This window comes from Thalassophryne amazonica, chromosome 16 (genome assembly GCF_902500255.1).
Source record: "Thalassophryne amazonica chromosome 16, fThaAma1.1, whole genome shotgun sequence".
In the NCBI taxonomy this organism is placed as follows: Eukaryota; Metazoa; Chordata; class Actinopteri; order Batrachoidiformes; family Batrachoididae; genus Thalassophryne; species Thalassophryne amazonica.
In genome coordinates, this window is record NC_047118.1 from 40,309,850 (window position 1) to 40,323,509 (window position 13,660).

At 40.7% G+C, this 13,660-nt stretch overlaps 1 protein-coding gene across 1 annotated transcript in view; it reads left to right on the forward strand.

Annotated features, from left to right (window-relative positions):
* Nucleotides 1-940: 940 nt before the first annotated feature.
* LOC117527313 (interferon-induced very large GTPase 1-like) overlaps nt 941-13,660 on the forward strand; it is a 13,243-nt gene continuing 523 nt past the window's right edge. Inside the window, 4 exon segments of the mRNA XM_034189622.1 lie at nt 941-1,210; nt 8,401-8,630; nt 9,240-9,271; nt 9,395-13,660. The exon segment at nt 9,395-13,660 is cut by the window's right edge and continues 387 nt beyond it. Coding sequence (XP_034045513.1) covers nt 9,251-9,271; nt 9,395-13,660 — 4,287 coding nt within the window. The 5' untranslated portion in view covers nt 941-1,210; nt 8,401-8,630; nt 9,240-9,250.

The window sequence follows — 13,660 nt, forward strand, 5'->3', positions numbered from 1 at the left end:
CATCAACAAACAAACCCCTCAGCCATGCTAAGGTGGCGATCCAAGAAGATATGTCTACAAGGAGGATATGCCCTGGTCATCCAGGCACATCCAACTGGGAGGAGACCCTGGTGAAGACCCAGTATATTGTTTGGGGTGGGGGGGGATTCTATTTCCCAGCTATCTGAGGACTTGGCTGAGGATAGAGAAGTGTGAGATGAGATGCTTGATCTACTGCAACTGTGATCCAGAAATGTGGAGGAAAATGAATGAAAGAATATGTTAAAGTTTGTGTGATTTGCAATAATAATGTAACTGTAAAACTGCTGTAGATGTTTTCCATCTGAAGTCTGTGTGATGGTCTGAACGATGACGGTGACACCAGGGTCAGATCTGGGCAAATGACCTGGACCCATACACTGAGTATACAGTTGGTGACTTTTTATTTTAACATTTGTCTGCTGTTTTAATATTTTAAAAAGGAACTTGAGAACTGTTACGGATGAGTTGACTTGAATAGGTTTATCTCTGGGGGCGGCTGATAACACAGTGAGCGCTCACACTTTCAGTTTTACTTCTGTAAATGTCCATTTGCACAATCAGTACTTTTTAGTGAAGGGGGTGAGTTCTCAAGATTGCAACTGCCCTGGAAGTCCCGGGTTTGTGGGGAAATCATGTGACTCATTTTAATATTGTGTAAATATTTGGCATTGTCTTCTCCATTCCACGCATTTTCTGGATTTAACAAGGATTGTTTTGATGAATGGGTTGAGTTGAATAAGTTTATCTCTGGGGGCGGCTGATGTAGCACAGTGAGCGCTCACACTTTCAGTTTTACTTCTGTAAATGTCCATTTGCACAGTCAGTACTTTTTTGTGAAGGGGGGTGAGTCATGCAAGACTGCAACACCCCTGGAAGTCCCAGATTTTTGGGGAAATCATGTGACTTATTTTAATATTGTGTAAATATTTGGCATTGTCTTCTCCATTCCACACATTTTCTGGTTATAAGAAGGAAAGTTTTGATGAATGAGTTGACTTGAATAAGATTATTTCTGGGGATGATGCCAGATTTGAGCATTCAGACTTCTCGCTCTGTGTAAAAGTTGTTATTAAAGGAGGCGTGAGTTCTGCGGGCCTGTTTATCTGACTAGGATGTATAAATCCTGGTGGTTTGAAGATTTTGGAAACAGTCATTTGAATCTACTAAGCAACAACAAAGAAAACGTGAGGTGAGTAGAGCTTTCTGTTATTTGTGCCAAAATAATCCTCAAATCTGTGCAGGACTTGAACATTGGCAGCTAGGGATGGGTATCGAGAACCGGTTCCTTTCGGGTATCGTTAAGAAATGATTCGATCCACCGACATCAATAAGCTTTGTGCTTAACGATTCTGTTATCGGTCCTTTAGAGTGGCCGTTGTTTTGGCGGGTGTTTGTCAGGAAAGTGATCATTTCTCTACATTGATTACAGACCCTGCAGCGGGTCCTTAATCAACTTTTCTGCAGCGCGGCTTTGCTTTGAACCTTGAACCAATCGAAGCGTGGTTCGCAGATTGAAGCAATGCTTCGGTCGATTGCTTCGTTTATTTCTTTCTTTTGCTTAATTTTCCCCCGCTAAAACCCTAAAGAGCATACGTCTGTGAGTATTATTTACCTTTTCTATGTTAAACCGACCTGTTATGGTCTTCTGAAACAGTTGATGTATTTTATAACTTAAAAACGGGAGCGATGCTAACGCGTTAGCATGTCTATGGCATTTTCAATGTTAAAAGTTAGCCTTTAGCAGTTGCAGCCGTCATCACGTTCGGGTGCATTTGTTTTCAAATTGTAATATCCGTTAAATTTATTTTTGCTTATATATTAATATTCTAATGATTATTATATACAGTTTTAGAGAAAGAGACAAAAAGAACCTGAATAGAAACACAACAGAAAATATATAATAGCAACTAACATAAATAAATAAATACATACAGAAATAAATGTTTCCTGTGAACACCTAGTGACTCTTAACACCTCCATTTCATCCCTGTCTTATTTAAGTTTAATGACAGTTTGTTTCGGTCAAACCGTATTTTCAGTTTAATTTCTTCAGTGATTTCCTCCATAACTCTGCCAAACTAGAAAACTGCTGCATCCTAGTAAGAGCAGAATACTACTGGAATGAATTTGAATAAGGAAAGTTGTATTTTTTTTTCTCACCTAAATGGATGCTGCACTCACTCCAGTTTATTGTCTGGAATAGTCCCAGATTGCATTTCAGAGCTTCTAGAATTCAAACATTTTCGTGCAGGTGGTGTTGGGGGGTAATTTTGGGTTTCAGCTTTTTTTGTTTTTCACCACTTTCATCCCTGAATATGAGTCGTGATTCACTTTTGTGCGGATTAAAGTTACTAACTGGGACTCCTGTCTTGTTGTGAGAAAGAAACGAGAATCGTCCTCCGTTCTGTTCACACAGCTCCAAATGTTGTGCGGCTCTCTGACAAGTCAAGATAGAACAATAGAATCCAGTCTGAATAACTTCAAAGCGAAACACAGTTTTGTTTATTTTTATTTATGTCCAGAGAACATGGATACAGTGACTAATTTCATATTTATTTACTTTAAGACTCAAGGAAATACATAGAAAACCTGTAAAGCCTACTTTTAGTACAAAATTCATGAGGTATCGATAAGGGAATCGATAAGGAATCGGATCATAAGCAGAATCGATAATGGCATCGATATCGATAAAACCTTATCAGTACCCATCCCTATTGGCAGCTGATATTAATTTGAAACAAAAAAGTGTCTCCAGTTTGATACTGCTTGCAGTGTTAATTATGGAGTTAAATTTGTCTCATTAATACACGCTAATGCACAGAGGGTGATTTACAAATATCGCTTGATTTGTACACGTGCTTTGTGATCCACAAAAACAAATTTCTGATTTGTAACGTGTGTGTGTGTTTTTACAAATAAATATGTATTTGTAAATATATCGGGTTGTTTTTTTTTTCATTTGTGAAAAAAAAAAGCAAAACTGAAAATTCTGTTTGTGATTCAGCATTTGTGGATCCCCGATTACACTCATTCGTGTTGCTCACTTACGCAATACTGAGACGTTCTGAGCACAAAACGTCAGTTGAGTTTCACAAATATCTAAATCGCGATTCACACTTACATCCAGTAGATGGCAGCGTGCACGAACCGTTGCACCGACATCGTGCACGCCTGTCCGTCTGAGCGATGTGTGGGTGGTTCGATCATATGAGCTGTTTCACCGTGAGTGTTGGATTTATGTATATATGGATATATCAGTTATCATACATTCTTTTATTAATACTTTAGCAATAGAAATAAACTCATTGTATCTGTCAGAAGTCTGTTGCTGACTTCTTGATGACCTCTTGAGAAAGTATGCTGTGTTGCAAGCTGATGTTTCTACTCGCACGCATGTGGTTTCAACCACAGGAAAGAACAAAAGGTTAACTGACGTGCTGGCTGAGATAACGCCTGAGAACGGAGCACGGCACAGGATGTTCTAACCATACCTTCACCACACCAGCAGCCTGAAGTTGCAAAACCTGCTTATGATTGCTCAGATGTTCCAGCCACATATGCTTACAGCCGCGCCTGTATGTAGGGACATCCTAAATAAAAAGAGCGAGAGCGCAGCCAGAGTTCAGTGCAGTTTTGAGGTTGTTAGATAAGCTTGTCTCTGTGCTGCACTCCTCGTGAGCATTTACAATTGAATTCTACTCTCTGACTCTTATTTGACTGTTGTGTCTTTCTCTGTTGCAGTTTAATGATGTTTAGGTGATTTGAAACCTAACAGTGAGTCGCCCTGAGTTGTACTTTATTCGCACTATGTGTGAAGGGGCCCTTAGATGGACAGAGGATCTCCATTTTCCCAACAAATGCGTCATTAAATTCTTGAAACTTTTAAAAGCACTGTAAGCCTAAACTGAATGCCAGTATGAACACAATAAGGCATTACATTCACAAATGCCAATTCAAAGTTTATTGTGCATAAAAGAGGATTTATGTTAACCCTGTCCAGAAGTGGAATGGGCTTATCTGGTCTGTCATCAAATAATAAAAAAAATATATATATAGCTCAGCCTTATTTATGTTAAAATTATGAAAATGACGCCCTTTAAACCCTCAGTGAAAATCTATTTCTACAACATGACATAAATAAAATAAAATATAAATGGCAAACCAATATGGTGCCAACATATGAATAGTTATAACTATAACGCAATCACTTTTACATACAAGAAAACAGATGACATTTAGGCTTGAGTCTCTGTGTCTTCTGGCAAACATGTTGAAATTTCACTTCTTTAAAAGAAAATCTTCCTCTGTTTCACTCCACCACTTACATCACTGGTATGGGAACAGAAAAAAGTCACATGATGCACAATTTCTCGAATCACAGCCAAAGAAGTAGAAAAATCCTTCATTTGACAAAAGTGATAATTTAGTTGTGTAATACTAATGTGTGTTTAATACTAAAAGGTATCAATACTTATGCACACCATTGTTTTTGACATTTATATTTTCATTTCTGTGCTGTATGTTGTAGAGATTAGTTTTCACTTTCACTGCGAGTTTAAAGTGCATTTCTGTTTAATATAAAGAAGCATGATTTAATTAATTAATACACACATATATAGTAATAATACACATAATCAGAATGTATCCAAATAACATCTTTTTTTATGTATCTAACTGAGATACTTAAGAAAATTAATGGCTAATTACGTCCGTTACTGCATGAATTATTTGAGACCACTGTAGCACTGTATCTTTAATATTATAATATTAATATGTTGAAAATAAATTCTGTTCTAGCGGTTAAATTGAATTATACACACTTGATGGAACTGTGTGCTTTACCAGTGGGATCATCAGTTGATCACCACCCTTCGTCAGGAATTTCGGCCCATTATGCTCAATATTCCCTTGGGGTGGGAGGCCAGCAACATCACCTCCCACTGATGAGTTACAGAATGGACATGCCTCAGCCTCTTTGATCTGGATGTACTTGTTCCAGATCCATGAAGATCCTGTTTCTGTTGCTTCTACTGCAGCTTTGGTGATAGACTTAATTTACTTCTGCTTACATTCCAGCACTCTCAATCATTTTTGGAAAGATGTTGCAGCAAAAGCCCGACAGCTGACTTCAAATGGGTACACAAAGCCTTCACCCTCTATCTTTACATGTTTCTCTCAACTCTACATACTTGGACAGCTTCCTCTCATGGGCAGCATCTGTTGTGAAAGTGTAGGGACACGGACCCACAACAGGGGGCGCAAATGAACGGACAATGGAATAAGCCAAAACATAACAATTTAATGTTGTGAATGTGCACAACAGAGCAACAGACAACACAATTGAGATTAACAGTCGATTAGTCACGGTGTCATGTGGGCAGGCTCGAGGATAGAAGACGCCCGTGCAGAAAAGAGCCGGATCCCACACACCTTCCACTTCCACCGGATCTGAAGCACCCCGGAACCACCAAGCACTGGGTCCCCAGGTGGCCACTGCCTCCGGCTGTCAGATCGGGTACTGCTGGCAGGAAGAACAAACAGGTGATGGTGGGTGCGTGAACACCCAGCAAACAGTTCAGAACAGTGGTGGAAAACACCTCCACCTCTTAACCACTATACTCCCGAACTAACTGCAGATCCCAATGGTACACTTAGCAGTCCACAACCGAGGAGCGGAGTACGCCAGCTCCCCCAACACACGACTACTCCTTAGCGTACGAAAAAGGTTCGTCTGCAAAAGCAGGGATTACACACAGAAGTAAAGGCGTTACTACTGTAGTGTTTACACGGGCTGAGCAGTTTACCTGATCGGTAGACGATTTCTCAGCAGTGAGGTGAAGATGCTGCCCGGCTCTTATGGAGATGTGGTTGATGATGATGAGTGACAGCTGGTGTTGTTGATGAGTGACAGCTGCCACTCCCGGTTGCTCCGGTGCCCTCTCGTGCCTGAAGCCCGCACTTCAGGCAGGGCGCCCTCTGGTGGTGGGCCAGCAGTACCTCCTCTTCAGCGGCCCACACAACAACATCTACACTGTCCTCCTAAGAAATGGTTAATTCTCCAATCACCACTTCCTCGGCAAGTTCCAACCATATTGTATTGTCTGAACGGAGCAGAGTCACTGCAATTTGTTCCGGGACGCTCCCTTCACCCTCCAGGTCCAATTTGATCAGCCAGTCATTAGCAGACGAGAGGATACATGGCTTTAAGCTGTTATAAATTCTGTTACAATGAAAGAAAACACTGACATTGATCTTTGATTTGTGGAATTGTTGCTCCTTCAACAGTGAAAGATGATGGAATAAAAGTGACTGATTATGAAATTAGTGAGTGATCAATGGAGGGGAGTGATCGACTGACAGAAAAAAGTCCAGCATTTGGTGAGAATGTCTCCCTTTATTTATTGTTTGTTTGTTTTACAACTAACTGCATCATAATATTTGATGTTAATTTCTTTCAGTGAATCCCAAACTCACGCTTGTGTTAATTGGTGGCACAAATTCTATAGAGATTGGACCAAAAAACTCTTATTTGACAATGCAGCTGCTAGCTGTAGTGGAGGCTGTGTCTGTTTGTTTGGAGAATTTATTTATATGCAAACACCAGAATCAGAATCACCTTTATTGTCATTGCACAGTAAAACAGCACAATGAAATTTACTTGTGCATCCTCAAAAACAATGCTCGCACTCACACATAATTTACCCAAACATGCACACACATCCACACTCACCCACACACGTACCTCAGTAAATATGAGGGCGAGATTAAAGATACAATATTTTTTGCACATGTATCAAGTAAGTTGATACTAACTTACATCCCTTGGGGGATTCTACCAAAGAATGAAATTGTCTTTATTGTCATTTTACTTGTGGGACAATGAATTTGGGGTACTCCCACAGAGCTACTGTACACACAAGACCTCTTATACACCATAAAAAAAATGTTTACATATGGAATATGTACTATATATATCAGTACAGTTCTCTGAGAACCAGAGCGACAGTTCCTCCACCTCTGCCCTGTACACGTTCTCGTCTGCAGTCCAACCACTATGGTATCATCCCCATATTTTATAATGCGGTTGGTTGGAGAGCAATCGTAGGTGTACAGGGCATATAATAGAGGGCTCAGAACACAGCCTTGAGGGTAACCAGTGCTGAGTATGAGTGTGGAGGAGTGGTGGGAGGCTGAGTCTCACAGACTGTGGGCAACTTGTCAGGAAGTCACAGGTGGAATCTGTAATCTGAGCAGTTTGGTGATGAGAATGTCCAGTATGATGGTGTTAGACGCTGAGCTGTAGTCCACGAAGAGCATCCTCATGTTATATGGCTGGGGGGGCCTGGCTGCCGGTTTGTTTGTCTTTTGGTTTCCTCCCAGGTGGCGTGCATTTGGGACTGAGTGGCTGTGTTGCTGAGGCTGTCAGGACCTCACCCTGATCACCTGCGACTCGTCAGGACTCACAGCTGTGGTGCATCTGGATGGATTGGAACATGTTGGCATTTAAGACTGGAGTGCACAGTGTGTATTTGCCAGAGACTCGACCTTGTGACCAGACGGGTGAGATCGTCGTCTCGGGAGCCATCTCATCAGCAGCGGATGCTGAGAACGTCCAGGTTTGATGCACAGTCTGTGAAAGAGGAGGGGGTGAGGTCTCACGCTCGTCAGCACACTTCCTGAGGTACGTTAGATTTTGTGACTAACAGTTATACAGTCAGTAAATGTGGTGTCCCTCACACCTTATTGTATTGAGCTGTTTGTTAGTCATGTATCAGCTTCCACTGCAGTGGAGTTTTGTGAACTGGATGTTCCATGCCTGCAGGTTAGGAAGCTGATCAGTAATCAAGCCAGGAAGTGTTTGCTGTTTGTACACCTTTAAGTGTTCTGTGTGTAGAGTGTGGACTCACATAATGGTTCCTTCTTTCACAGACTCGGTTGTTGCGGCCACCTGGGGGGTGTCGGCGGGGTCCTTGGGTCCGAAACAGCTTCTGGCTCTGGACCGTTAGCGCTGCTGGGAGCGCACCACGCCAGGCCGCACCTTTTTGTTATTATATTTTCACTGTTATGTATTAAATTCAGTTAGCCTTTGTACCGTGCTCTGCTTATTTCATACTGGGTCCTTCAAACGCTGGTCGGTTCTCCGAGCTGCGTCCGACACATAACACCTCACATAGCTCTTCTTGTTCTCCACATGAAATTGGAAGGAAATTAATGTTTCACTGAGTGAATTTTGTGAAAATATGTGAATTCAGTATTCAAGTTTCACACTGATTCCTTTTCCACCTTTTACAGGTTATTTTACACAATGCAGGAGATCAAACCATTAAATAAACTTCAGTTAACACAGCATCTGTGTTTTTCCTCTCTTATATTCCACAGAATTACCTGAATTTGGGGAATGAGGGAGCAGTCGTAGTGCTCGTATCTCCCAACTAGAAGGGTCCTTATTCCAGGTTCCAAGCCACAGTCACCCCCAGTGTGAAGATTTGGCAAAATCAACAGAGGAATTAACAAAGAATCTGCTGCAGACCCAAGTACAAGTGGGAGAAACTGAAAGAAAAAGATCCAGATGTCAAGGAGAGGGGAGTACATCTGATACACCCATAAAGGTAAACTTTATTATGAAAGAATTTTGAGTATTTTGTTGTACTAAATGAAAATGAGCACCACAGTCAAAAATACTGCCTTCGACTGAGTGCTGTCCAAATCCAAACCATTTGCCAAAAAGAACTGCTTCAACCGGTCCTTATAAACTTCAAACCTCTCCTGGCTTTCATCAAAGTTAACCTCCGGTCCACTGCCAAAATACATCTGCCCCATTTTTGGTTGTGCCACTTTGAGTTCTTCCATTTTGATTTCTTATCTTCAGAAAAATTAAATCCTTGTCAATAAATCTTCTGTTTATTACAACTTTAATACAAATACTGTAGCCAGCGCTGTACACCTGCTCATCCGCTCAGCTCACCAACCGACTCGCTCTGCAGGGGCAGCTCCACACTTTTTTATACCCCTGGGGCCCCCTGCTAGTTCCTTTCAGATACTACACAAAGCCAAGAGGATGTTTTGTTTTTTATTATTATGAAGTAGTGCACTTTGTAATATTATTGACAAGTGTTGTTATTAATTGTTATAATGAACATGCAATTAAAACAAAATCTTTTGGTTCTAAAGTACATTGCTCTGTCCTTACAGTAATGCTGTAAATTCTTGTTTTGCAGGACATTTAAGTATGGATGGACACAAAGAGAAGGTAAAAACATCCAAAAATTAATTTTACAGCATCATAAAGATTAATTCCTTTATTGAGTCTGTTTATTTGTGTATTTATTTGTTTGTAAATTTAAAAGTTCAAAAAATCCAAATCTCTTTACAGATTTCTGAAGAAACTGCAGCACTGCTGAGCAGACTTCACCTTCCACACGAACACCAACAGAAGTTCACACCGGGACAGTTTTTGGAAATAAGTCCACCTGTAAACCAGCACTGTGAAACATCTGAGAAAGACCTAGCTCATGCATTTCTTCAGAGGTTACTAATGTTAGACTACAGAGCCAGATACATTTCTGTTGAAAACGACAGCACTGAGGTGAGTGAGTCAGATCAGGTTGGAGGGTTTCAGACTCAGACAGGAAACAGTGACTTCCAAGCATTCTTAAGGAGCAGTGTAAAGTCAGGTCAAACAAAACAGACTCATGTACATCCAATGGATGTCCAAATGGCAGTATTTCACTGTTCAGACAGCTTCCTCAGGCAGACCATAGTTACTAAACTGTCCCAGTGTCAGTATGCGTTACCTTTGCTTGTGCCTGATCCAGTCACTGCTGCTATCGAGTGTCCTCTGTGGACATTCAGACAAATAAGAAAAAGCTGGAAAAAAACACAGTTAGGAGATTCAAACACTGTGACAATGAATAGTTTGCCAATCTACAAAGTTGAGACACCTTTAGTGTCTTTTGTACGACTTGGTTCAACAACACAATCCAAATCTCAGCTAATGAACGCTTTAATTAATGACCGCCACAGCACCTTCTTCCACAGGAACTCTCCAGGCAGCACAAAATCTCATTATTTGATGGATGGTGTGGCAGAGATTGCCTGGTATTGCCCTGCTGGGAAACCCAACGATGCATTCAATGACTGCATTGCCTTCTGTAATCTTCATGGAGATGCTATGAAGTTTGAAAAACAACATGATACACTAATCGAAAAATCTTCAGTCACTGTAGTTCTTGTATCCAGTGTGGAAGACAGTAACAGTAATCTGCTATCAGTGCTCTCAGCACTTTTTGAGTCTCAGAAGCCCCTCATTTGTCTCTTTGTCAACGATGAATGTGATTCCGTTGAAATAAAAACGGGGAAATACAAAATGGGCCTGAAAGACAGAAGTCAGTCCAGTGTGTTTAAAGCACTGAAAATAATGATTGGAAACATTTTGCGTGGACCACATGTGTCCTTCCAGCTTGAAACCATGGCCAAAGTCTCTGGAATCAGGGTGGATGAGGATAATAAAATCTGTCAAAAAGGTAAAGATGCCGCAACAAAATTGATGAATTTGCTTCAGGGAATGAAAATCTCAGAGGTTAAAAATAAATTTCTGCCATGTCAAGGCCATCTGTTGCGTGATTGGTGCAGAGTAAACAAAGAACATTATCATCTTACTGGACATGTTGAGGACCAGAAATGTAAAAATCAAGAAGAACTGATGCAAATACGACAAAAACAATGTGATGCCTCCTTTGGTGACCTCATTAAGCTGTTCACTGAAAGTCTTGAATCTCTCACAACAGTAGAGAGAAAATATTTTCTTAAATGGACTCAAATCTTAATGGACGATCTCTCCACTGATGAAATCTCCTCACTTCTTCAAATGTATGATGATAAATGGTCTGAGGTTTTGGCTTTGAAGAAGAAACATGATAAATATGATCAGCTAAATATCAAACAAGCTGAACTTGATAAAATATCAGAAAAACTTCAGTCAGCTACGTTTGGATTAGAGCACATCTTCAGAGAAATGGGACAGATCTATGAAGCTCATGCATCTCGGCAGAAAATGCCAAATGGAAGCACTGATTGGTCCAAGTACCCCGAGCTGGCTGCAGAACTCATGATATCAGGACAACCAATGGAGCTGATGGATGGTGATGCAGGTCACGTTCCTTTAAAATGGATCAAGAGCCTGTTTGAGGAAGTCATCAAGAAACTGGGTGACATCAGAATTTTTGTTTTGTCAGTTCTGGGCATCCAAAGCAGTGGAAAATCAACAATGCTGAACTCCATGTTTGGATTACAGTTTGCAGTAAGTGCTGGCAGGTGCACCAAGGGTGCCTTCATGCAGCTGCTGAAGGTGTCAGAAGACATGAAGAAAGACTTCAAATTTGACTTTATACTTGTGGTGGACACTGAAGGACTCCGCGCTCTTGAATTGGCGGGCAGCAGCACTCTTCACCATGACAATGAACTGGCAACATTTGTCATTGGTCTGGCAAATATGACACTGATCAATATCTTTGGAGAGAATCCCGCTGATATGCAAGATGTTCTGCAGATTGTTGTTCAGGCTTTCATGAGAATGAAGAAAGTCAAACTGTCTCCGAGTTGTGTATTTGTTCACCAGAATGTTACCGATATTTCAGCTGCAAAGAAAAATATGGAAGGAAAAAGATGCCTCCAAGAAAAACTGGACCAAATGGCCCAACTAGCTGCTAAGGAGGAGGGATGTGACTCAGAGTGCTTCAGTGATGTCATTGCATTTGATGTTCAAAAAGATGTGAAATACTTTGCCCAACTGTGGGAAGGAAGTCCACCCATGGCCCCTCCAAATCCAGGTTACAGTGAGAGCATCCAAGACCTGAAGAAGTTCATCATCTCAAAGGCCTCAGATTCTGCTGGAATGACTCTCTCAAACTTCACAAGCAACATTCATGACTTGTGGGATGCTCTACTGAATGAAAACTTTGTTTTCAGCTTCAAAAATACATATGAAATTGCAGTATACAGAAAGCTTGAGGTCCAGTATGGGACCTGGACCTGGGCCTTGAGGAGCAACATGCTGACTGTCGAGAACCAACTTTACAACAAAATTGAAAATGGAAACCTTCAGAAAGTTGAGCTCAGTTTTCTCTATGAAGAAATGAGGAAATCATTTGAAGAAATCCAAACTAACATGAAAACATACTTCAGTGACAACAGAGATAAAGAAATTTTGTCACAGTGGAGAGGTCGATTTGAACAGAAAATCAAGGAATTTCATGAGGAGCAAGTGAAAGGAGTTCAACGCAAACTGGATGAGGTCCTCCAACAGAAGGAAGCATGCAAAAAACTTGATGATAAGAACACTGACTTTGAGAGCACGTTGCTGCAAAAGAGCAAAGAGCTTGCTCATCAGCTGAAAGACAAAGCTAAAGATAAAGAGGAACTGAAAAACCACTTTGACCGTGTTTGGGAAGAGTGGGTCACTGAATTAACTAGAAATACACGACCCATTGAGGACATCAACTTAGGAGAAGATGTCAAGTCTGTTCTTGTTGAAAGCTTTGGTTTTGATCATTGTGTCATAGAAAAAAGGAAAAAAATACCATGGTACAAGTTCAAATCAGATCTGGTGGATTACAGTTCTTATGTTACCCCCCACAAATTGTGCCAAAAACAATTGACTGAGGTTAACACTGAAAAATTTACTCTTCCATGTGAAGTGAATCAGCTGTTCAGGTCATTTATTACAAACGTTGAGAAAGACGGCCTTGCCATCATGAAGAGCAAACCTGTAGCTACAAGAGGCTACAGTTCTGCTTACTTGCAAGAAGTTGCCAAAAACGTCAAAGAACAAGTGGATCCATTTGAAAAGAGGATCTCAAAGGAATATGTTCTCAAGAGGGACTTCACAGTTGATCTCTTACTGTACGTGTTTCACAGAGCAGAGGATTGGCTTTTAGACTCTCACAGGAAATTCAAGATGAAATATGATGCTCGCATATATGTTCAAAGTAAAAAAGAGCAATATTATGGAATATTTCAGAGCTTTTGTAAAGGTAACTCATCTGCTGTTGTGTTTGGGGAACTGATTTGTGAAAAACTGAAGGATTCTACAGTTCAGGCCGTTTGTAACAAAACTGCCATTGGACTTGCTGGAGAGATGAAATGCAGTTTGGAACCATTCAGTGGAAACAGGCTGAACCTGGAGAAACACGTGTTGAAGACACTGGCAGAGAGAGAAGATTTTGATGGTTACAAAAACTATATCACACACCCAAAGGAAGAAGTAGAAAAATTTATAAGAGATGAGGTGAAGAAATACATCTTCATTACAAACAAAGAAAAAACTCAGAGTATCGTCAAGAAAAACACTGAAGACTTGGGTAAACTTGTGAGTCAAGCACTGTTTGATGCCACAGAGAAAGTGAAAACTGAGGAAGGAGATGCTGAAATGTGGCTGAAAGAATTTTCCAGATTGCTGAATGATGAGCTCACATGTGACAAGATATGTTGTCAAAACTTCAGTGATATCAAAGAATTTGACTTTCTTAAAGAGGTGATTGATGAAGGCCTTCTATCCATCATCAGTGAAGTGAAAAACCTCTCCCTGGATAAGATGGAGGAATTCAGACTCAAACCTGATCAAATCCTCATCGACCAGCTT